The following is a 26,231-nucleotide window of genomic DNA, read 5'->3' as shown; positions in this document are numbered from 1 at the left end:
CAATTATGTATTAAGTTGTTATATTATTGGTTGTTTTCAGTTTACATTCAGTGAAAATTAAAATATTAATGGGAACAATAAAATTTAAAAAATCATATATTTCATTCCATAGTTTTTTTTAGCTAAAGAAATAAATAGTATTTAGTAGTAACTCTGCAACAAGGAAAATTACAACATAATAATAAAAAATGTACAGTATCAACAACTATAATAATAATAAAAACAATTGCTACGTTTTAAGTATACATAATTTCAGTAAATATTTCATAATTTATTGATTCACAAATAAAATAATATATTCATATATTTGTGTTCAACTGTGTTTTATTATTTTACTGATTTAATTAGTACATTTTATTTGCCAAGTAAAACCCACTGAAGTTCTTTTATTGTTAAACATGTGAAATACTTTTGCTGTATAATGAAACTACACATATTTGCTCTTGTTAATGAAGCATTTTTGAAAGATAAAATTTTCAGATTAAATGTAAATTCTGTGCTTTTATCAATATTATTCTTTTAAAATAATTTTTACTCAATTGTATATGATTAATTAAATTGTTTATATTATGTTCTATATTTATCATGTTGTTGTCATATTATGTGTTGTATTCACGTTATATTCTATAAAACTTTGAAACATTTGATTCACGATCTAAAATAAAATATTAATGGCAAATTAAAAATAAAAACAAAATAAAAGTATTTTATTATTTCCATGCTTATTTTATTTTAACTGAGGAAATTTTTTTATGGTCTTTGGTTTAGTAACTTTGCAACAAGAAAAATTACAACATAATTATTAAAAATGTACAGTAACAACAAAACAATATAATAATAATAATAATAATAATAATAATAATAATAATAATAATAATAATAATTATTATTATTATTATTATTAATAGTAATAATAACAATAATGATGATGATGATGATGATGATAACAACAACAATAATAATTATAATAATAATAACAATAATAATAATAATAATAATAATAATAATAATAATAATAATAATAAGTGCCACGTTTTAACTATGCATCATTACAAGTAATACTTCACAATGTAAATATTCATATATTTGTGTTCAACTGTGTTTTCTTATTTTTTATTTTTTTAAATATTTTTGTATTTGTATAAATGTACACGTTTATGCATGTAAATGTATAAATGTTATTGCATGCAATAGAATATGTACTGTATAATAATAATAATATTTGATCATTTGTTTGTTTGTTTTGGCCACTTTAAAGTCGAAAAGTTGTTTAAAAAACAATGGCCTTGCGTTTTAACTGGTCTTTTACAACTTGACTACAATGTGTGGGATATCTTGCAAGCACTGTTTATAAACACTCAACTTTAATTGTTTGTCCGACACAATACGGAACGATTTTCGTGAAATCGTGTTGTTTTGATGATGATTGTTGATTGTTATTAAAAAATTCAAACTCATTTGAAGGATGATGAAGCTAGTGAAACTGAACAGAGGAGGAGCGAGGGAGCCGTCCATTTAACAGCTGTCACTGTCGTCCAATCAGCGTTCGTATAATCCGGGCCTTTTTGCCTTTTGACCAATCAGCGCGCCAGCCAATCGGCTTTTCCTGACTGCTTCTGTCTGAATACTCTGGCGGGAGACGAAGCAGCTTGCATTGTCTGTCAGTTTCAGAAACGGGTTTCGCGAAATAATACTTGTTTTACGCTTACACGTTACTCTAGATAATTTTTGCTTTATATTTTCTTTTAATTTGGGAGGAGAGACAACCTAAATCGTTTCGTTCTACCGCTTTAACTAACGTTATATTGGACTTGCAAAACACAATAGCTTGCAAGCTAAACAAGTGAAGCAAAGTCATCGAGAAATTTACTTTACAAATTTCTGTCGAGTTTTCAGTTTTTTTTCGGTTTTGCTTTTTTGAAGGTGTGAACACCCCTTTTCTTGCTAATATAACTTTAGTAGAGTTATGGCAAAAGTACAAGTACTAAATGTGGCAGTCCTGGACAACCCGAGTCCGTTTGGAAACCCCTTTCAGTTCGAGATAACGTTTGAGTGCATGGAGGATCTTCCTGAGGGTGAGTATTAATTTTTCTTTTCCTTTTTAAGAGGGTTTTCTGATGTTTTTTGTTGGCTAGCTAGCCAGCTAACGCGCTAACTCTTTCAGATGACGTCAGAATGGCGGGTGATAGAAGCGTGCACGGAGCTCTGCCGTACATTTATCCTTCACGATTTAAACCAAGCTCATTATGCTCCATTTAACACTTTATCTTGTCCTTTGTAAAGTAAATAGCTTTGTGTGCTTCTGAGAAATACACGACACATGATTGCGTTATGCTAACTTGCTTATGCGTGAAATATTTGTTTAGCTTCCCGGTAAACGCATTTTAAAAACGCAGGTTTTTATTATTATTATAATTTTTTATTCTATCACTATAAATAAACACTTGTCAAAAGTATAAAATAACTATTAAAAGCTTTCAAAGTTTATTTTCTACTTTGCATTTATTTGGTTGAAATACTGTAAAACAATAATTTTGTAAATGTCAATACAATTAAAAATAACCATTTAATTATTTACTGCCAATTTTATGCAGTTTTATAAATTTAAATATTGTTTTACACTAACTTTACTATTTATAGGTTTTGGGTATCAAAATATAATAATAATAATAATAATAATAATGCAACGTTATTATAATGTATGTATATAAATTATAATAATGCAATACTTATTATTGAAAACTGTCAAGTCTGCATGCTTTCTGTTTTTTTTTTCTTCTTAATTTACCATTTTATACGACAGAAGTATTAATAACATTTATTTTTGTATATTTATTCAAATAGTAAATATTTCATTTTTTTAAGTTATAGGGATTTTTCTCAATAATACTTTTCTACTTAAGTGTTTTCTACTTAAGTGTCCTTGACAGCAGAATAGGCTTTTTTAGTATTAATATTATTTTCTTTCCTGATCAGTTGAGCTAATGCATTATAAAAAAAAAAGTTGTATTTTTGTTCTAAACATTTCTTAAGATTACATTTGATATAAATAACTTCAGCCATAAAAAAGCTTGGAATTTTACAAATGCACATTTTTTTTTTTTCTTTTTTCTTTTTTTACAATTTTACAGCTTTAAAATCATCACTTAGCCTGCATTTTTAATATTTTAAAGGTATTTACATTTTTCTTAAACTTTGCTTTACTTCAGTTTAATTTTATGGAAAAGAATTGTCTTATAATCCCTAAAATATATATACTTTTGAATCTTTAGACTTGTTTATTCTTTTTATTATTACTTTGAGAATGACATTCTATAAAATAATAATACATTTGTACACATTTCTAAACCAAAGCATAATTAAACCATTTAATTATTTACTGCCAATTTTAAGCATTTTATAAATTAAAATATATTGTTTTACCCAAAACCTATGAATAGTAAAGTTAGTATCAACATATAATAATAATTATAAATAATAATAATAAGACATTATTATAATATGTTATATGTATATAAATTATAATAATATAATACTTTTTGTTGAAAAGAAAGTGTTTAATCTGCATGCTTTCTGAATTTTCAAATTTTTCTTTTGATTCTACTATTTTGTGAGGCAGAATCTTAAATAAAATTAAAAATTTTTAATTCATTCAAATAGTAAACATTTTTCTTTTTTTTTAAGTCATAGTAATTTTCACAATAATACTTTTCTATTCAAACGTGTCAGAAATTTATCCTTGGTCAGCAGAAGAGGCTTTTTTATTATTAATATTATTTTCCCTCCTGATCAGCTGAGGTAATGCATTATAGCCGCACATTACATAAGATATATGTGCGTTTACCTAAACGTATGTCTGCTTCTGTGTTGTAGATCTGGAGTGGAAGATTATTTACGTGGGCTCGGCAGAAAGTGAGGAGTACGATCAGACTCTTGACTCTGTCCTGGTTGGTCCAGTTCCTGCAGGCCGACACATGTTTGTGTTTCAGGTGAGTTCACGATACTATTCCTGCATAGACAATTATGAAATTTCTACCTCCATCCAGGGGTGACGGAGAATACGTCCCCCTTACTTTAGACACAGACCATTTAGAAACAGCTGGTTAATAATTATATGAATGTAAACTTTTGGATCTCATTCAGCTGTCCCCCACTGTGAAACTGCCTTTATCAAATTGTTCATGTACTTAATTAAATTTAATGTTAGGCCTTTTCTTTGCAGTAAAACTTTTTTAATTTCTCTGTTTATTCAGATACTGACATGATGTAGATTTTTGTATTCCTTTTATCGTTGTATTATTAAATGTATTAAGTTATAATAATTTTTGATAGGGCAAGTGAAAATCTTTTCCAGTTGGGATATTCAAATAAAATCCTTTGCATTTTAGCCTTGTATAAGTCTAAAATTTCATTCATATTGCTCTTAAAATGTCTTGGTCCTAAGTTTAACTTGGTTAAACCTCCAGAAACCCTGATAAAGTGATGGAAGATGTTCAAAGCAGCATGAGTGTCGTGCATACTTTGGTATGTGTAATAATGCTACGCCTCCTAGTGGTGCAGAGTATTAAAAAGGGACAACAATAAAGACAACCCTGTGACTTGGTTATTCCCAGAGTTTAACTGCTGTGAATTGTGAAGAGGAATTTATTTAGACAAACCTTTAAGAAGGGACAGAAAACAAGTGGTTCCAAATAAAATCACAGACTAAACATGCTAACTAACTGAATCTAATCTTATATACCAGGGGTGCCCAAAAAATAAATTATTAAAATTATTTAATTATTATTTAAAATTAAAAATATTGCAATGTGTAATTTTCAAATTTATTTTAGTACAATTTAAAGATAGCTAGAAAACATTGCTTTATTTTAACTGAAAGTTTTTTTTTGTTCACATTTTATAACGAAAAAAAAAAGATTATTGAATGTAGTTACACTGGTTTTTGCCTTGATTTGCTCACTGATGCATTCTCCATAGTCCTCCGCCGAGTGACAGTATTAAAAATTAAGAAAATCAGATTTATTTACATCATTTAATCAAAACAATTCATTTTAATTAGCTTTTTGTAGCTCAGCACTAAAACACACCAACCCTCTCCCATATTCATATCCTCTCTAAGATGGGATGGTAAACCAAACCAAAGGTTACAATAGGCCAACTTTGGCCTGCAAGCCTTACTTTGGGCAACTCTGCTCTATATATACCGAGTCAATACAGGACAACCTGGGGACTCATCACACCTCCAACTTTAAACCCCATTTTAGACATGTTATCCACAAAAGGCAGAAGTATTCTTTCCATTCATCAAATTCTGTTAAAAACGACTCTCTCGAACCAGTCCTTACTTCATACACACTTCATACTCTTTTATCCAGTATCTCAGAGTTTATCGTGGGGCCATTAATGAAATGTTGCTGAATGAAAGTAAAACTGCTGAACTGCAGTTGAAGTCAAAATTTTTTTATAATTATTCACCAGAAATTTTATGAAAAGATGATGTAATGACATTAATCTATCAATGTGTTATAACATGTAAAACGGGAAGATAAAAAGATTCTAAAATCAAATCGTATACACACATTAATCATATTATAGTCTTATTCAGATTAGGTCAATAATTAGATTGCTGAAGTCCATGTAAGCGTAGTCTGTGTGCAAATGTATCACAACAACTCCAAAAGAGAAGTACACAGCATCTCCCTGAGTCTAATTTGACCTATTGCAGTTCATCATTGGTCCAACTCCAGAAACTCTGAGCCTATCTAAAGTTCCACAAATTTAGAAGGACAGTAGAGAGTGAACAAAGATGGAAATGGGCAAGGAACAACAAAAGCAAAAACCCCTGGCACACATCATTCATACAGACACATAGAACATGCATAATTCATATTTAAATGAGTTATTTACAGTTTAATATTTACAAACACTAATCCACACTAGGGCAGCACGATACTGGAGAAAAACTTGCATTGTGAAATGTTCACTTATTGTGATTTATTTTGTGCTATTTCACTTTAATAATTTGATTGATTTGAATGGATTTTGTAGGCAAGTGCATTTGCATAAAATATAATAAACAATCTACAAGCAGAGATAACGTTGAGTAAATATACAATTGAAGGCGTCTAAAACGATACAGGTACGAAAATCAAACTATCAAATGTGTCATTAAGCTGTATAATCTTCATTGTGTAAATAAGTATAATTACTGTTTGTTAAAGCTACAATAGTTAATAGTATAATGGCTAATAGTTCATTTGTTTTAATGTTTTAAACTCCCTTGAAATGTTTACAGAGGCTTTAATCATGTCAGTTATGTTAACCTGAAAAGACTACAAATTGATCATGTCTTCTAAACATTTGTACCTGGTCATCTGCAATCCTGGCTCCATATTGCACATCTTGTAATGTCACTATTGCAGATTAGCACATTGTGATATCGGTGCTAAAATGATATCTTGTCCATCCCTAGTCAACACCTCAAACTGATTGAGGGTTCAGTCCAGCTTCTGATTAATCACCTAAAATTTGCCAAGTTCAGTGACATTCTATGATGTCTGCTAAAGTTCCTTGATTCTTTCTGCAGTTTTTGTACTGCATGCTTGAACTTTCAAGGGTGTAAAAAATGGATTTATGGCTACTTTTTATAGTTCATTGACTTATCTTAATGTATAGAGACATCTATATCTGAATATTAGAAGCCAAGATTTTCTACACTCACCAATAATTACAGGTGATTTAAAGATGGAAAATGGCTTAGCTGCAATGGTGACTTGACAACAATGTTTTGGAATCAGTCTGCCTAAAGAATATTAGATATTTACAGCTGAAGCCCATGCTTTACTTTTAGCTTTGGAATATATATAAAATGTTGAACATAAGAACATTTTTACAGACTCCAAAACATGCCTCCAAGTCATGGAATCTTCAAAAAAGTAACATCCTTTGATAGTATTTTAACTTAAGTTCATCTACAAAATCAGTTTTACCCTATCATTTTTGCTGGTTTCCAGGACTTGTTGGGCTTCCAGGAAATGAGCAAGCTTATGCAGCTGCTAAGGACGCTTTAAAACTTGTAGTGAACAAATGCTAAATTCCTCCTTCAGCGATGAGACCTTTTATCAACGTATACATTTCGAATACATGGCAGGAGTAGTGGGATGCGTTGGAAAATAATAAAAATGCAATCTCCAAAAACGTTTTAAGACTTGTTGAATTGGACATAAAGATTAACCCATGCCTTTTTGCTTGATGATGAAGACCCCACTGAATGTTTGTACTGCTTAACTCATAAAACATATTTTACTGGACTGTCCTGCTTTTAATGATTCCAGAATGCTTTTTTTTTTTAATGAAATTAACTCTGTTAAGGACATTTTTAACAAAGTGAGAGCAGGAAATATTTTACAATTTTTATCATTTATAAACACTAAACATTTGATTTAATTTATATATTTATTTTTTTGTTTGTTGTTTTTGGTTGTATATTTACGATTGAAAGGTTTTTGCCTTGAAAATAGTCGTTTGCCGACATAGCATTAAATAAAAATATTGATGTAAAAATACATTTGGCGTAAATGCTTTCTAACAAACGTTTCTTTTGTAAATGACGATGTAAGGCTTTTTTCCGTTCATAGGATTCTTTGTTTAATCTACAGACATTTTGTGCTCCATTAGAACAGTAAAAATGAAAAATATTCTAAGATCAACTCAATACTCAGATTAGAAAACAAAAATATTCAGATTGTTTCTACAAAATTAATATTAATATGGATAATTGTTTTTTATAACACTTGGTGGTTAAAGTGCAACAGTTGTCAGGTCTTACAGGGCTGATGTTGAGTCTGAATTGCGCTGAGAAGTGTCTAATACAGTGTACAAAACAAAATGATCATCAGTGACATTCATTAGTTGTTAAATGTGTTTTAAGGGTAAATACAAATTTATTTGAAAGTGTTAAATCTAGCTGTACAGATTAAAATATCCAAATCTTATGTTCTTCCTCAGTGACTTATAAAGTACAGCCATTGTAATCCATGCAAAGCAAGAACACCAGGTTTTCTTATTGAGAATACAATCACAGGACTACAAGTGAACAGGGTTTATTAAAGTCATGAATTTCAAAAATGTAAGCTTTAGACCTTAAAGTCTTAAATTCGCTGAAGTACTATGTTGTAGGTCTTAAATCATTTTAAACATGTTTTGATTGTCCTATGTCCGCGTAAAGCTATCCAATCCAGCCAACACCCATGCAATCACTATCATTCCATCTCAAAAGTTTCAAAAAAAGTTTATTTAATAACTTTTATAATAACACTATTTATCAACTCTGTTTCTATTTATAAACATATGGTTTAATTATCTTTCTTACATTTGTTTTTAATGATTTTTTAAATGTTTTAACTGGGTCATTTTATTGTCTTGCAATGTTCAACACTTTGGTCTGAGAAAAGCGCAATTATAAATTAAATGTATTATTATTGTGTCATTAGAAAAAATTCCTTAATGTTTAGCCTTGCGTTAGTCTGAAATGTCATTATAATGGTCTTAAAGTCTTAAAATTGAAGTAAAGGTTAACTCTTTCTTCTGTAGAACACACAACTTGAGTAAAACTTTAGCGAGTTAGAAAATATATGATAGCAATGTTCATTAAAGAAATAGTTCACACAAAATTGAATTGCCTGTTACTCAAGTTCTTCTAAATCAAACTTTGATTTTTTTTTTTTGTTGTTGTTGTTGAACACAAAAGCAAGATATTCTGAAGAATAAAAAAACAGTATTTGACATCAATAGTAGGAACAAAAATGCAATGGCTTAGTGTTCAACAGAAAAAAACTAACTTAAACCAGTGTAAAACAAGTGGAGTAATGACAATATTCATTTTTGGCTAAACTTTCCCATTAGAAGTATTGTATTATTATTATTATTATTATTTTTTTTGGTTTGTGTTTTATACCAAACAATTATCCTGCAGCTTACCTTCCAGTCATGCAGACATTCTGATAGTATGGTATACTTATACTATTTTTGCCTTTCAATTAACAGGCGGATGCTCCAAACTGTTCCCTAATACCAGAGACTGATGCTGTGGGTGTCACTGTCGTTCTGATCACGTGCACATACAGAGGACAGGAGTTCATACGCATCGGCTATTACGTTAACAATGAGTATACGGACACTGAGCTTCGTGAGAACCCACCACTTAAACCTAACTATGGACAGGTGAGCCAACACGATTTAATGAGTCAACATGATATTACCATTTTTCATTAGTCTAGTCACAAGTGATTAGCTGGGACTTATTACGCTTTCTACTTCACAGTGAAATGCATTTAAAATGTGTTTTCATACCTTTTTGTAATCATTATTCCATTCAGTTTTATATTTAAACATTTTCTTATGTAAAAATTATACCAGATGAAAAACTCCTGCTTTGTTACTTGCTGATCTTGTATGATTAACCACAATGTGTATTTGCGTTTTTATATTACAATAGAGAAGAAAGGTTGGTTGAAAATATTTGGTGTATGTTTGTATATTAAACGTTACATAATATTTTTTCATAATTATGGCTTTTACGTGAACTTGGCTATTGGCTGTTTTAAATAGTTACCGGCCACTTTATAAGGTACACCTGTCCACCTGCTCTTTAATGCAAATTTCTAATCAGCCAATCACAAGGCAGCCACTCAATGCATTTAGGCATGTAGAGATGGTCAAGACGATCTGCTGCAGTTCAAACCAAGCACGTTGCCTGGTCTGATAAGTCTTGATATTTACTGCCACTGCTGGATTGTCAGGTCAATTTGCCGTTAATGACATGAATGCATGGATCCATCCTGCCTTGCATAAACGGTTGTGTAGTGATGTAATGGTGTGGGGATATTTTCTTGGGACACTTTGGGCCCATTGGTACCAATTGAGCATTGTGTCAATGCCACAGCCGACCTGAGCATTGTTGCTGACCACGTCCATCCCTTTATGACCACAGTGATCTTCTGATGGCTGTTTCCAGCAGGATAACGCACCATATCATAAGGTGTGAATCATCTCAGACTGGTTTCTTGAACATGACAATGAATTCACTGTACTCAAATTGCCTCCACAGTCACTAGATCTCAATGCAATAGAGCACTTTTGGGATGTGGTGGAACGGGAGATTCACATTATGGATGTACAGCCGACAAATCTGCAGCAACTGCGTGATGCTATCATGTCAATGTGGACCAAATCTCTGAGGAATACTTCCAGTACTTTGTTGAATCTATGCCACAAAGGGTTAAGGCAATTCTGTTGGCAATATGTGGTCTAACCTGGTGCTAGTAAGGTGTACCTAATAAAGTGGCCGATGAGTGTATATGTGCTCTTTAAAATGTCTGTTTTATATGAAGTAAATAAAAACAATGCACAGCCCTTTTTCTAGATCTTTAATAGTATTTCAGTGTCAATGGAAAGAAATGTCATGCTCAAAAAGGCTGCTATCTGTGTTTTTAATCAAAGAAAAATCAGCACCACAACAAGTGTATAATGACTTACAACAATAGAAAAAAAATAGTGACTTTAACACATTCCCATGTACATGGTCGCATAAATCCACGTGTATGGTTAATAATTACCAGTGCCTTAGATGTCATTTAAAAACCGACAAATGTATTTATTGTTATTAAATGAAATGATTTCTTTGATCATACAATAGTGTTATTACCATGGTAATGGTTAGCTTAATAATAACAACAATATTTTATTAGCGCATCATCATAGTACATGATAAAACAACAGTATGATTGTGGCCTGAAATGACTAAAGATAAGTTTTTTTAAAAATTGTATAAAAAAACTACTTAGTCCAATTAGCTGAAGTTTTTTTTTATTTGTGATATTTTACAAAAATTCCCTAAGAGCATTAAATAGTTTAAAAAGTTCTAGTCTGCATGTGTATTTAAATGCATCTTTATTTGCCCTCTCTCAGCTCCAGAGGAACATTCTGGCTTCAAACCCACGTGTAACCAGGTTTCACATCAACTGGGAGGGATGTGCTGAGAAAATGGAGGATTCTGAGAACGTGGACCCTGCACCAAACGCCATGCTGCCCCCATCCTGCACCCCAGGAAAAGCACCTCTGCTCGGCCTGGTGCCAGACAACTCCATGGACTGTTTGTAGTGACGCAGACTCCTGTGAATAATCCTCACATCTCAAGGCTCATCCATGAGCTCAGGTCAATCTGGACACTGTGGAGGAGAGGCGGGATTATTCAAACGTATCACAAATAAAAGCTTTATCTAATTGTGTTTCAGTCAGCACGCCTTATTGGTTCCAAATGAGTGCTGTGCAGAATTCTTTAGATGCTTTCAGCATGCAATAAAGATGTTTGCTTTTCAGTTTGAAACATGAGTGAGTCATGAATCTAAGACCCAATTCAGGAATTAGGATGTGCTGAATCTAATGATCCAAAACCAATCCATTCATCTAAACCGAAAGGGGGTGGGAGATCAGCGCACTAGATAAGATGTCAGATGCGCAACTAATTTAACAGACGCAAACAGCAGTACTTTTGTAAAGGACATTTATTTTTGTATTATATTGTGTGTGTGTGTGTGTGTCTGTATATATACTTGTCTGTGTCTTTTTGTATCCGGTTCTCATTGAAATAAATGATTTGTAACGTGACACTCAAGTTGTTTTATTTTGATTTGTAATGTGCACAGAGTGGAAGCAGGTCTTTTCATTCATAAAAAGCTGTTGTGTTGCATTATGCAGGAGTTCGTGTTTGGAGTGACAGAAGCTGCTTGTTTCTTGTTGCTTGGCAACATGGACCATCGCAGCATCTGTGACCAGATCTCGAAGTGTTCTCGGTTTTGGTTATTAAATGATGTTCAGCCGATATCAGTGTGGAGCTTTTACCCCGCGTATATTTTATTGTACAGCATCATTGATGCAGTTGCTATGCACAGTCAAGCATGCGACGTGCTCTCATTACTCGTTTTCCGTCTCCTGCATGACAAACCCAATCATTGTAACTGAGCGCGCGAATTGGTGGCCGAAATGCAATGCATATACCTGCGTAAACGACCTCAGTCTGGTTGTTTCGCAGAAGACTGAGCTGCTTTTAATATTCCACAGACGTAGGGAGCCTCAAATTCTGCGTGCCTCAAATTCTGACCAACTTTCTAAAAATAGCATGTCTTTTTTGACGTCATACAGCCTATCACGGATTAGCCTAGCGGGAGGGGTCTGCGCGGCCATTTCGCTAACAAACACGCCGCAGAGGATCATCAAAGGATTGTGAATGAAGCCAATTCTGCACCGAGAAAGCAAAACGCCGCGCCCGCTTGCAAATACGCAACGGGAACACAACAAAAACTTGTGTTAATGAAATGAAAATAGATGACGTTATTTGTCAGTTTGCGGGGGTGGGATAAAATCCTACAGACATATATGTGCTGGCCAATCATCGTGCTACCTGTACGAGATTGCTGACCTCTCGTCCAATCAACTTGGCGCTCTGATAGAGCGTCACAAGCACAGCGGCCAATAGTTATCGCTGAAGCAGGAGTTCCCTCTAGCTGTGGAGAGAGGATTAATGGAGGGGGTCTGACTGTCGAATTATGCGAACTACATAGTGCACAAGACCGAATTGCTTTAACAACGTAAACAAGCAAACGATCACGCTACCGAAAAGGTACGGCGAAGACGGCGTGCAGCGATAGAAATCGCGCACGGACGGTGAAAACGAGGGCTTGTGTCGCTCAAGAGGAAAGTCGAGGGCCTCGCTCAGGGTTAGCAGAGCGAGGAAGAGGAGCGAGAGAAGGAGAAGAAGACGGGCTCTTCGTCTTATTTTAGCGGACTGGACCCGACCCAGGAGCACTGAAGGACATTACCGAACCCCAAGCGCTGCAATCAGACAGCTACTGTTAGCTAGCTAGCGCTGGCTAGCTAGCTAACCAACTAACCAGCTACTATCATCAAGCTTCAGACTTTATGTGATCTGACAGCATACTGTGATCCAGCGAGTTATGATCAGACACAGCTAGTGCGACGCCCGCAGAAATCGTATGATCAGCAAGGGGACGGAGTCTTAAGACAGTTGGCGTAAAGAAAAGTCGATTTAGATCTGCTATACCTGGCCTGCAATCATGGGCAACGCGCCCACCGCCAAGAACAAGGGCAATGAGATGGAGAGCGGTAAGTGCTTGTGTGTTTACTTGAATTAGTCACACTCAGACTGGGTTTCAAAGCACAGTGAGCCGCCTGGTTGATCTTGGCCATTCATTTTTTTTACTGGATGAATGACTAACATGAACTGACTGACATCATGAAGACGGTTCACCCATAAATAGCAAATCTGCTGTTTACTATTGCTGCTGTTCTTCTAAAACTGTACGATCTCCTTATGGGCTCCACAGAAGCAAATGACAGCAGTCACAATTACTTTTAAAAGAAAACCTGATACAACAATAGTCACTAGTGAGATTTCTGCCTCACTTATTCATGCTAGGCTGAGGCTCCTATATGATCTTGGAAGACCACACACTTGCATCACTTTCACTCAGTGCTGACATGTTACAGTTGAATGTGATTGTCAAACTCGCCTTGCCCTTGATTGTGACACTGAGAACAAGTATTGAAATCAAACATATCACAAAACAATATCTTGTTATTTTTCCACGCTTCAACATTTCCTTTGCAACTAGTCATAATCATAAACTATAACTATTTAACTAGTTTCTGAATTTACAGGTGCCAATGGTTACTGTAAAATCTCATTACATTTTCCATGTTTTATTTAAAGTTAGTTTAAAGTGTTTTTCAGCATGACAATTGGCATTGGAGAGTGAATCTAACCAAGCTTTTTAAGGATTATTATTATTATTTTCATTATTATTATTATTATTATTTTCTTGAACTTTTTTCTGGTGAATCTCTTTATGTTTTTGTAAGAATGTTGCACAAGCCATTAACCGGGAAGGTTGCAATACTTGTTGAACTCATTTATGATGCGCATTAGGGCTGGGCGATTTGGCCTAAAATCAAAATCTCGATTAATTAAACATTTTAACTCGATTGCGAATAATGAACAAATATATAATTTTTTTGGCATCATAGTTTACAGACAAATTTTGTGAATATGCTTGCATATTACGAGAGCTTTTTGAAAGACTTAATTTCTTACTTAATTTCATGTTAATTGAAGGAAACACACACTATCTACTATCAATGAATATTTATTTAACATCAGCGTTGAACAACTGAAATTAAAACAGATTATTTTCTAAATCAGTGGCGTATATTTATTTATATTTATATATGTGCAATAGATTTTATGTGCGAGCAAAGAGATTCGCATGCACGTATTGCATACAATGCTCTCTCAACTTGTGCAGCAGGGTCAGGTGACTTCGTAGTAAAAGTAATCAAAAAAATTGAGCTGAAAAAATTAGATCCATTATAGGTTCAGAATGTCGATTTTGATTACTTTTCGGTTAATTGCCCAGCCCTATGCTTATATATTATCTTTAAGTTAAAGCGAGAAAATTTTCAATTAAAGAAATTGTTCACCTCAAAATTGTCATTCCAGACCTTTTTGTTTTTATTTAAAAGCAAAGATACTTGCTTTTTTTCTCCCCATACAGTGAAATTAATTGGACACTATGCATAAGATTCCGACGGTGTGATAACCTTCGATAAAAATATCACAATTTCACGGAATGACAGTATTGTTATTACTGCTCTAAAATATGTTCTTTTTAAATGCCTGTTTAAAAAAACAAAACATTTTCCAATTTGAACACAATATATTTTATTTTGAGAAACATTTATAATATTCTGGAGCAGTAAACATGTTAGGCTAAATAATTCAAATAAATCATTGACTTCTGCTCTTGTTTTAAAAACACAATTTTTTTTACAATTTAAAACTTTAAAACGGCATCTTTGGATATTTTTTTGTGCTGGAGATACTGTTGTCATAAAACATAAAAACATAAATAAAAAGTCTTACATATACCGTAGTAACTGTATTAAAAAAACATTTGGCGGTTTTAAAACCTTAACTTTTCCAAACCACAGTATACCTTGAAAACGATTATCGTCTCATGCCTATTGGACACTAGGGTTGTTGATCACCACCAATATTAAATTGCACTTTCCATATGAATTAAAATACCCCCTCTATTAGGGCTTGGTGATTTAATCGAAAGGTAACCTAAATCGACATTCAAAACCTGTAATCCATTAAAATTTTCCAGGACAATCTTTTCAATTACTTTCCCTACTGGGTATGTGACCCCGCTCAGTTAAAGCTGAATTACACTTTTTATGCTATGATTTATTCTTTTTATATTATTTTAAAATTATACTTCTACCATGGGCTCGTGTACAGTCCGGCGCAGCCTTCGCATACCCGGGCACCAGTCAAAAAATGTTCTTATTCGTCACAACAACGAGTAGCGCAAGCTTTGTGATTGGTCCGTTTGGTAGCGGTGATAAGAGTGGGTGGCGCAGAGAGCCACGTTTTGGGCAATGTGTTTTAATTTCAGTTGTTCAGCGTTGATGTTCAATAAATAATCATAGATAGCAGATAGTTATGCACCCTATTTTCAAAAATCTCTCACTTGTAAAATGTGAGCAGATTTACGGTACAAAACTTGTCAGTGGACTATGAGGGAAAAAAAGTTAAAATAAATAAATAAATACAACAATCGTTCATTAATCGTAATAGAGTTAAAATGTTCACTTAATTGAGATTTTGATTTTAGGCCAAATCGCCAAGCCCTACCCTCTGTTGCAGATCTTCTCATTTGTTGTTTTACCTTGGCGTATATATGCAAATATGCCCACTCAAATACATGTTGGTTATGCCAATTTAATTTATTTACTTTTTTTTTTTAATGAAGCGTTGTATAGTAATAACGATAAACAATTCTTGAGAGTCTGTAATGGGTGCTATTAGAATGAGCCTATAAATCAGACTATAAAAGCCAAAAATATTTTTGTATAGGTTCTTGTAGACCATTTTGAGGGATGTAAACAACAACAATGGTCCCAACGTATTTCTTGTATTACATTTTTAATTTCTACAGCTTCTGAGAATCCAAAAATTGATATGTAATATATTGTAACATATTGATAAATAATGTTATGATAACTGTTTTAACATTAAGTTACGATTGAATTGCCTCGTTACAGTTATGAAATAGTTTTATAGCTTTGGGTCAATGATATAATCACATTGAAATACCCTAATAGACCCAACTTATTTCCTGTTTTACATTTTTAATTTCTACAGCTTCCAAGAATCCAAAAAGAGCCACATATTGATAAATAATGTTATGATAGCTGTTTTAACATGAAGTTACGATTGAATTGTCTCGTTGCGGTTTTAGAAAAGTTTTATAGCTTTGGGCCAATGACATGACCACATTGAAGTGGTCTATTGTAATATTTAGATTTTGAAGTCATGATATAGTTATTAATGCTGATTCCAAGAAAACCATTTTGTTTTTCCAAATAACGTTAATAAGTTGATCTGCTTTAGAATGAATCAGTTGAGTTTCAATGATCCATTCATAAAGACAGTCGCCTGCTTCTCTTATAAATGAAACGTATCATGAAATCGTAAAAGTGATTGATTCAACAAAACGCCCCTTCTGGCAGTTTTATTGTCGTCATTTATCCATGCAAGGCCAAAATTGCTCAAAGTTACAGCACAAAAATACAATCAACAAGCTATTGCTTTTCTAGGTTCAAAATATTTAAAATAAAGTCCATTTACTGTAATTTCTTTGGAGATTAGAATTTTTTATTTGTTATAAATATTCTGTAAAACTAGCTTGAGTAAACAATGACCACCAATTTTGGGTTAATGTTGGTAATTCAGTAACATTTGATTTCGAGTTTACCTGTAAATTCTATGCTTATGCCCTTTTTTATTTCTGTTTGATAGCATTGGTGTCTTGTTGGCTGAAGGTTTATTTGGCAGTTGAAACGAAGACTAAAGTGTATAGGCCATTTTGAGGGATGTAAACGAAAACTATAGTCCCTACTTATTTCTTGTTTTACATTTTTAATTTCTATAGCTTTCAGAATCCAAGAAGAGGCTCATATTGATAAATAATGTTATGATAACTGTTCTAACATTATGATTGAATTGGCTCTTGTTATAGTTATGAAATAGTTTGACAACAAGCAATGGAATGGTCTATACTAACTATAATAAAGTCAAGCAGCCCTCACAACTGCAATGTACTTCTTAGATATCAGTTCAATCCATCCAAAAATCGATTAATCTCCAAGTTAAATAGTCTGACGTCCTCGCCCATTTTAACTTCATAGTGCAGCCATAAGTGCATATCATCATAAGTGGAAGCGTATTCCAGGAAAAGGGGCCCTAATCCTGCAGCAGCAGCAGAGGGTTTCATGAGAATGGAATCTCCAAACCCAAAGGTCAAACCAGCAGTAATTGTATTTATGAGGGGGATGTGAGTGAAGAGGACCCGAAACATAAACACAGGCCTGCCATGAGTCTTCAGAGAGCACTTGGGAACCGATGCAACCAGGAGGAGGAGGTCGGGGCTGGTGAGGTGGTGGAGGCGGGGTCATATGATGCAGCCTGTGTGATCCAGCCAGCCTGGAGTGTTGACGCTGAACAGTCTCTTGAACATCATGTGATGACCACTGTTATGAACAAGACCACTTTGTGTGGGGCCTTCTGTCTGCATCTTCAGGCGATGTAATCTCTGCATTCGCTCTTTCCCTTTTGAAAAACTTTGCTTCGGCTTTCTTGGTTTGAGTTTTGATTCGCAACATCAGATGTCTTCAGCATATTCCTTCATTTTATAAGCATGCTTTGCCTGCTAGGGATGAGTGGTGTGATCTTTGAATGCACAGAGCAAAAGTATATTGATTTTGCCTGTTATAGACTTGTGCTATGTCTTTTAAGATCATACTGATGACATATCAAGCTGACTTTGTTTTATTTCCATGTGAGGTCAGTTGGGTTAAGCGATTTGAGAAATGCAGATTATTATGAGGAAAAGCTCATTGGGAGGAGTTGGGTAGATTAGAGAGTTATGGCTGCTGAAATGTTTCAATTTGCTGCATAAATATTATGTTACAGATGTTCGAAGGCATAAAACCTGGTTCTTTCTGGTTTTTAGTCTTTTTAATTAAGAATAGTTTTGTTTTGCTTTGTTTTAATGTCAACTTGCCACCATATGTTGTTAAATCTGATAAAATGTTATTGTCTTATTTAGCTAATCGCAACAGGCTGCGATATGAAATGTGTGTGTGTGTGTATATATATATATATATATATATATATATATATATATATATATATATATATATATATATATATATATATATATGTGTGTCTGTTTGTGTGTCTGTTTGTGTGTATGTGTGTATATATATGTATATATATTACTATTGCCAAATACATGCTTGGCATCTGTGTGTGACAGTCTTACTAGCCAATTGAGCGAGCACACTTTTGTTCTGCCCAATCAGAATTGCGCAACTGAACTGAACAAAAAATAAATAAATAAATCAAACAAACAGGAAAGCGCAGACGAGTGGGATGATGCCGTCTGCCAATTTAGAAGCATCAATTGACTATTTAATATAAAAAAATACAGGACATCGGTAAAATGGGAATATGTTGATTTCAAAGTCATATTCATGGCTTGCGATGCAGGTATGTGCGTCGTCTGTAGTGACGGATTGTAATTGAATGTGTTCATTAATTTTCTTTTTCGGGCTTAAGGCTGATTTATACTTCTGCGTCAAACGCACACGTATGCTATGGCGCAGCCTACGCGTTGGTGCATCGCCCTTGCCATGGCCATTGGCGTCGCTGACATGCACCTCTTAAAAATGTATCTACATGTCACAAAGACGAGTAGCACAATCTGTGATTGGTCGACTTGAAAGCGCTGACAAGCATTGGTAGGACTGAGAGCCGCGCGAGTACATTTGAGCGAATGTTTACAAGGAGCTCTAGATGGAGACGGATGGATGCTTTGTGTTTATCTTATAGTTTAAGTTGTTGCACGTCCGCCAGTTCCTGCCTCAAAATATGTGAGTTTGAACCACTTGTACATTAAGGAAGCGTTCAGGAAAAAAAAACACCAATGAAGAAACTTGACACAGAGGAACAAACACCTACTGCAAACTAGCATTTCGGAAGTGTTATTGCAGTGCAACAGAAACAGTGCGCAAAAATGTGAATGCACAGCTACGCGGGTTGCATGCACCGTGGGTCACGCCGATCACTTGACGCATATGTATAAACCGGGCTTTAGTCCCTTTGTTATTCAGGGTGTCATGTAATGTACTATAAAAATATAACTTGTCGTTTCATTTTCATAGGACAGTTATAAATAGATGCATTATTAATTACGCCATTCAATGCGACTGTACGCATGATTTACGGAGAGCTTATGACCTACTAACTACAGTTTGCTTTAAGAGCACGTTAATAAATTTTGTTACAAAACCCCTAGTGTGGACTTTAAGAAAGAACTTCCAAACAGCTAGTGCAACCCAACCCAGGAGAAAACTAATGCCATAACGCACTACCCCGCTAAAGACAAGATGCCTATTAATGCAGTGACCAAACAGGGATTAAAAAAACTCATCTTAATGCAGGATAGGAGATATACACTACCGTCTTGCTCCTATTTTAGCCATTTTGCAGTACCACAGCTATACATTTACCGTCATGATAATTATTAAATAATAATAATTATATAATTATTTTGTTTTGAACAATATGTGCTATAGAAAGGCTCTTATCAGCCATTAGTTAGTGTAAAGTGTTCTGTATTTTTATAAGGATTTTTTTTTTGTTTGTATTTTAAGCTACTCTCTCTCCCTAATTTGAGTTCAACTTGTTCACAGAAGGGTAAGGGCATTTTTACTTGTGGTTGATGTTTGCTCTACTGAAAAAAATTGTGTTTAATTTTTGAATATTTAAAAACAAGTTTGAATAAATGTTTAAGTAAGATATTATCTTTTCAATTCCTATTTTAACCTAACACTCACTGCATTTTAGCTGTAAGAAGCTACAGTATAGATTATTAAGCTGAAGCCTGACTACGAAATTAAATTGCAAATCAAATCGAAATCACATCTGCCAAAAAAAAAATCGCAATTATATATTTTCCCCAAATCGCACAGCCCTAATCACAAGGCTATTTTGTGGAAATATATGTCTTTTTGTGATTTATGCCTTGTGTAATTGTGGGTAGGGCTCGACGAATTGGCCTAAAATCTAAATCCTAATCAACTGAACGTTTTAACTCGATTATGATTGATGAACAATCTTTTTTTATTTATTTATTTTTTGTCCTCATAGTTCACTGACAGGTTTTGTACCGTAAATAAGCTCACATATTACAAGTGAGAGATTTTTGAATGACAGGTGCATCACTTGATTTTAAATAACTGAAGGAAACGCACACTATCTACTATCTATGATTATTTATTGAACATCAATGTAAAACATAGGGCTTGGGAGATTAATCGAAAGGTAGTCGAAATCGACATTCAGAACCAAAAATTTATCAAATTTTTCCAGGTCATTTTTTTTTAATTACCTACTCGCGTGTTGAGTCACATGACCCTGCTTTGTTACTATTGTGTTTCTTTGCACTACATTGACGATTGACGAAGTTGCGCCAGAAATGCCTTGAGGACATATTATCCATTACATCAAAACATTTTTTTAATTAAAACATTTGTTTACAGAAGATGCAAGAAATGCACGGTTTAAAATATTATTCACAGGATGTGCAAGAGTTATTTAATTTAGATGAGATACTGCTTATTTTGTACTTTTAATATGAAAAACATATAAAAGTGCAAGTTAATTTCTTTTCACTTTCACAAAAAAGTGACTGTTGGTTTTAGGCAATGTGCGTTTTAATTTCCGTTGTTCGATGTTGCTGTTCAGTAAATATTTGTAGATAGTAGATAGTGTGTATTTGTTTCAGTTATTTTAAAATTAAGTTCTGCACCCTACATTCAAAAAATCTTAACTTGTAATATGTGAACATTTACTGTACAAAACCTGTCAGTGAACTATGAGGGCAATTTAATCACTCCTCAATTGTAATTGAGTTAAAACTTTAAATTTATCGAGATTTTGAATTTAGGCCAAATCGCCCAACCCTAGTTGAACAACTGAAGTTAAAACATGCAGTGCCTAAAAATAACAGTAAAAAGAGAACTAGAAAGAGTGCAGAGACCAATAGAGATGCGCCTTTTTCAGACTTAAAAATGTGTCCGTCGGGGGTTTCTAAAGCTCCTAGTATGTCTGGGATTCGGCTTTTGGTTTCGCTTTCTAAGCCATTGTCATTGTTATTTTAAGCCTGATTTACTTTCACTTGGCTTCGCAAGACCGCAAGAAACATTATATAGTTCATTCTTTGATCTAAATGACTTGGATAAACTTATGTACTGGGAGAGGATAAAATCTAAACTGGCTGCAAAATATTTGTACACCATTAGAAATTGTTAATTCCCTCATTAGCCTTAGTTAAATAATCTACACTTTGTATTCTTGTAATTTTACACTTTTTAGAGAAATTGTCTGTTTTTATTCCTTTGTCATTTATTCTCAATTGCTGTATATATTTTCATAATTTGATGTTGATATATTACATATTTTAACATATCTAATAGGGATGCTCATTTCGGTTAATTTTGCTAACCGACAACCGCCGCTCATTAATCGGTTATTAACGGTTAACTGGTCAGATTACTATTAATTTTATATTAAACAAATTGACGTGTCTATTTTGTGTCCGGCACATTAAATATTGCATTTTAAAACACTGATTTATTTTTATATGCTAGCATATTAATAATAGAACATAACAACAGAGCATTTTCACGCACATGCATTGTTTAGCACAGAAGAACAGAATAAACTAAATAAAATGAATAAAATAAATAGGACCGCCCTAAATTATTTTCACTTAAATAATTTATTTATATTACAAAACGAAAATACTGACTGATTCTTTTTAATAACCGGCATAGGCTGTTTTTTTTTCAATTATTTGTTTTTTTCTTCCTTCAAATAAAAATAGCTGACTTCCTCAAATTGCCCGCTCCACAGAAAATTTGCATTTATTTAATGCCCCGCTTGTATTATTATAATCACAAAACCTTTTACATTTTTAATAGAAATCATTATTTTAAAGATTATGTCTTGCTATATGGTTTTCTCTCTTTCCCTCGTGGTTAAGTGCGCGCTGCGTGATGAAAAGACAACAACGTGCGCATATGTTGACTTTTTGTAAACAGTGTTGTTGTTTAAATATGATATTGCATTAATGTGCATACATGCTTTATAATCTGTAAAATAAAAGGTAAAGCCTATTTGTTGCGTTTATTACGCAGATCCAGGTCAACATCAGCCGAAATGGCATTAGGGCAGAAAACGCGCACCTCACTGCCTTTATGTTGACAAGGAAAAAAGAAGAAAGGAAGCGCAGTCCTCTTATAATACGACTGAATCAGCTGGGTATCTATTGTGCAAAAGTGTTGCTGTCCGTGTTGCTACAATTGTAATATTTAATACTATTGTGATATTCAAGATTTGTACATTCATACAGCTCTGGATAACTTAAAACAGCGATTAGACCTTCAGAGCGGCATTAATGCGTCCTGAAGTAAAGCGAAACGGCTATAAACTCCAGCAAGATAGAGTGATTATATGCAGAGCCATATACCTTTATCTATAAATAAAGTATAGCTATAGAAACCGTGTTCATCTTAACTGAAAGCTTCATCGAGTTTGCTGGCCTCACGCATCGCGCACCTGTCAGTCAGTCAGCATGTAACGCCAACAGATAGCGCACAGCACTATATATGGTTACAGAAAAGTTTGCGCTGTTAAAATTCACTTACCTTTTAATACCTTTCGGTGTATTTATAATCCGCTATTAAAAACAACAACAATGACTGAATGTTTTGAAAGGGTAATGTAGCCGTGGATTGATGCATTTTGGTCCCGCCATTGAAGAATGAATGTAGCGGAAACCATGCTTTTTAAAAGATCTCTGTAGTTGTCTTGACAACACAAACTGCTGCTCTGGGATGAGCCGCGCGTGCAAAAGATGCCCCCTCTTAACGCAAAGGCGCATTTAATCGGCCCCTTATGCAGCCAAACTAAAAATATATAAAATAATATTTTTAATCGTTTAACTGATAGCATTAATCGGTTACAAACGCACCCTTTTGGTTAACGGTTAATCGATTGTTTTGAGCATCCCTAATATCTAACATGCTTTGACAATACTGTACAAAATGTCAGCAGCAGGTTTTACCTGTCAGTGGGTGCACATGGCTCCTGAATAAAATAAAAGTAAAACAAATAGTGGAATTTTTTTTATTTTAGCAGTCTAAAAAAATTCAACCCATTGAAAAGAAACTGTGTATAATAAATAAAAATAAAAAAATATTGTTAAAAATCCCTTTTTTGTTGCATATACCATGTGCCGTGGGTAAAAGATGTGTTTCAATCTGGCTACCACCACAAGTATATTTCAAACCTGTGGGAAGCACTGGAAGGTCTTGATATTGGTATAAGTCTTGATATTGGTAAACAATAAAATATCAAGTCATGTTATTAGTTTACTACTCCAGTTTAAACTGTAAAAGTAAAAGTTGTCTTCCATATATCTGCACAGTTTCATTCAAAGTCAAGAACCTCTTATGGCCTCTTTCGAGCTTAGCCTCCATCAGGCAAAGTTGGTGTCAGTGAAACAGATATGTGTGAAATGGATCTCAGTGGCATGCTGCTGCTAGAATCTATGTGTGAAGAGTCGATTTCTATTTGCATGTGACTGCATGTCATTTGAATATGCTTGATACATTCGGTGGCAAAAATGGAGTGTTTTTTTTTCATGGGCTTTAGCACTCCCTCCCCTGGTCGAAACGGGGGGACATTGTTCGCAACATGCTTCACATCCCTATCTGCTCCATGGCTGATGGACTGCCCTGATCCCCAGAGACAGGTGCTGGCTGGCATCCGGGGGCACGGGCCGGGGAGGGCCATTTTTTTTTTTTTTTTTACCATATGCACGGACAAGAGAGGACGACATGGCAGACAATGCTGTGAATCAGATCAAGGAAAAAGAGTAAGGGTTAATGCTAAGGTGGGCTGTGGTGAAAACAGAAGTCTCTTACTGTTCAAGGAAGCCCACGGGAGGAAACAGGGTGTGTGAGCCCGGCGCAGGAAAGCAAGGAAACAGAGAAGGTTCAACCCTGCCTTCCCCAAGTACTGAAACCTCAGAGAGGTCAATACAGAAGAGTTTTGCGTAGGAAGTGACACTAGCTTCATTTTTGTGGAAAGGGCTTGGAAACGTACCTATACAAAGTTGGATGTCTTTACGCCACGGCTGAGTACCATGTCAGTGCTGCAGAGGTTGGGTGACATGCTTATCCAGCGAGCTGGTCTCTGTCTCGGAGACTCTAGCGGTGGGGAGGGCAGCTACTACCAGTCCCAGGATGAGCCAGAGGCCTCTTGCTGGAGTGAGTTACTGACCTGAGGCTTTATGTGGGTTAATACTGCTGGCACAGTGAGTGTTTGGACATGAATGTGAAAGGCGGTGCTTAGAAAAGGGGTGGAGTAACTGCATGTGTAAACGTTAAACCTTCCCATCTCCTCTATAGGGAAGTTCTTGCCTTGGTCCTGAATGTGTGTGATCAGCTGATTCTTATTTGAAGTATTTTACCTTTGATTATACATAGTGGTCACCTGATAAGCTTTTATTCACTCGTTTGAGCCTTTGACAATAGAGCATAATCAATTCTTCCTTTTTACAGATGTAAATGTTGATGATAAATACAAAACTTTATTTCAGGAAGTTGCTGTCATTACCAATATATAGCATATGTTATTGTTTTGATTTCCCTGGATATTTTACCCTTTAAAACAATTAGGTGACCACAAACTGTAGATGTTTTACATAATGGCATCATAAAATAAGGTATGTTGTAAACTAAAGTCATGGATGATATGGAAGTTGAGTTTAGATTAGCACCTCTTGGTGTGCTTCATGGATTGATGTGGGACTGCTGACACACACATCTTTGGTACAAAGCCCTTTTTTATTCATTTTCTAATGTTTGTGGTGTTGCCTGGTGTTGGCTGCGTCATACAGGAGTTCCATGGAAGCTGGCTGTCTGTCTCCCATGGAAACCTGTCAGTGTGTCCCACTTTGTTGGGGTCCCAGTGTTTTACTGTTCGTGCCAGTCTTAATTATGAACTAATTCTACTGCCACACTACCCGTTCATGCAGCACTTATCCACATTTGGAGGATACATGATCTTTTTGTCCATAATTTTTGGAAATTTGCTGGTTGCGATGCAGTGATTTGGTGTGCTAGGTTTTACAAATGGACTCTGTATGTTAAATCAGTCTTAGTTTATCACCTCCTGCATTTATCTTTAGTCAACTGTTCTCCTATCTCTGATATGTAATAAGTCCCGTCTTAAAAATTCCATCAGGGAACATGAATGTTTATGTAAATACTTCCTAACTTATCCAACTCCGCGTCCACAAAGTCAGCACATAGAAACGTGCCAAGTATCTAAGAGCTGAAAAGAGATTATACCTAGACTAGAGAAGCAGCACCTATAGTCTTGAGAAAGGAGGTCATGGAGGAGGGAGAGACTTACCAAAGGTGTCACTGTCCCTTGAGTCTCCACCTGGCCAAGGTGGCTGGATCAGGCTCAGTCTTTAAATCCATCTGTCCCTGACTCTTCCTGTGGCTCTGCTTCACTCTCGCTGTGTCACTGCATTTATTCCCTGAAAGAGGCTGAAATCCAGGCCTGGGGCTGCACTGTCTACAAATGGTTGTCTGATATGTGTGTGTGTTTTGTCTAGTTTTAGACTAGCGGGGCTCCCGCAGTCGATGCACCACTAGCTGACCCCCTTTGCTGTGCGTCAGAGTGAGCAACAACAGCCGAGAGGCACACTGATTGATCTGACTAATCAATCGTGGACTCTGTCCACTAGAGGACAATGTCAGAGTTTTGTGGTCTGTCGGAATGCACTTTGTGCTGTCCTCTTTATGTCCATTTTGGTTCTTCAAATGCAGTATTTAATGTCTTTCCTAATTTCACCATTTTAAATAGATTATCATTTATTATGCAAGTCTGAATGAACTGCAACACTTACAGTTTGTTGTTTCAGTCGATGTGACACTGCTGTTAT

General features: G+C 34.7%; 2 protein-coding genes and 1 long non-coding RNA gene across 6 annotated transcripts in view; 2 read left to right on the top strand and 1 right to left on the bottom strand.

The window, feature by feature from the left end:
* Positions 1-1,710: 1,710 nt before the first annotated feature.
* asf1ba (anti-silencing function 1Ba histone chaperone) lies at positions 1,711-11,667 on the top strand. The gene is given in 4 exon segments (NM_207063.1): positions 1,711-2,075; positions 3,874-3,989; positions 9,046-9,222; positions 10,969-11,667. Coding segments are annotated over 4 exon segments (594 nt in total). The 5' UTR covers positions 1,711-1,966; the 3' UTR covers positions 11,161-11,667.
* On the bottom strand, positions 10,614-26,033 carry LOC101882145 (uncharacterized). Its single transcript, NR_170139.1, has 2 exons — positions 25,694-26,033; positions 10,614-11,228 (listed from the first exon to the last, which is right to left on the bottom strand). It is a non-coding gene; the product is annotated as an uncharacterized lncRNA (long non-coding RNA).
* Positions 12,560-26,231, top strand: part of prkacaa (protein kinase, cAMP-dependent, catalytic, alpha, genome duplicate a) — a 45,860-nt gene continuing 32,188 nt past the window's right edge. For 3 of the 4 annotated variants that reach the window (XR_012400042.1, XR_012400038.1, XR_012400037.1), the window contains exon 1: positions 12,560-13,182. Coding sequence is in view for 1 of the 4 variants with exons in the window: in NM_001082840.1 (NP_001076309.1) it covers positions 13,134-13,182 (49 nt within the window). In the remaining 3 variants the exon portion in view is untranslated. 4 annotated transcript variants of the gene reach the window in all.

This window comes from Danio rerio, chromosome 3 (assembly GCF_049306965.1).
Source record: "Danio rerio strain Tuebingen ecotype United States chromosome 3, GRCz12tu, whole genome shotgun sequence".
Taxonomy (NCBI): Eukaryota; Metazoa; Chordata; class Actinopteri; order Cypriniformes; family Danionidae; genus Danio; species Danio rerio.
The sequence above is the reverse complement of the archived record's forward strand: the minus strand, read 5'-3'. Positions and strand labels throughout refer to the sequence as shown.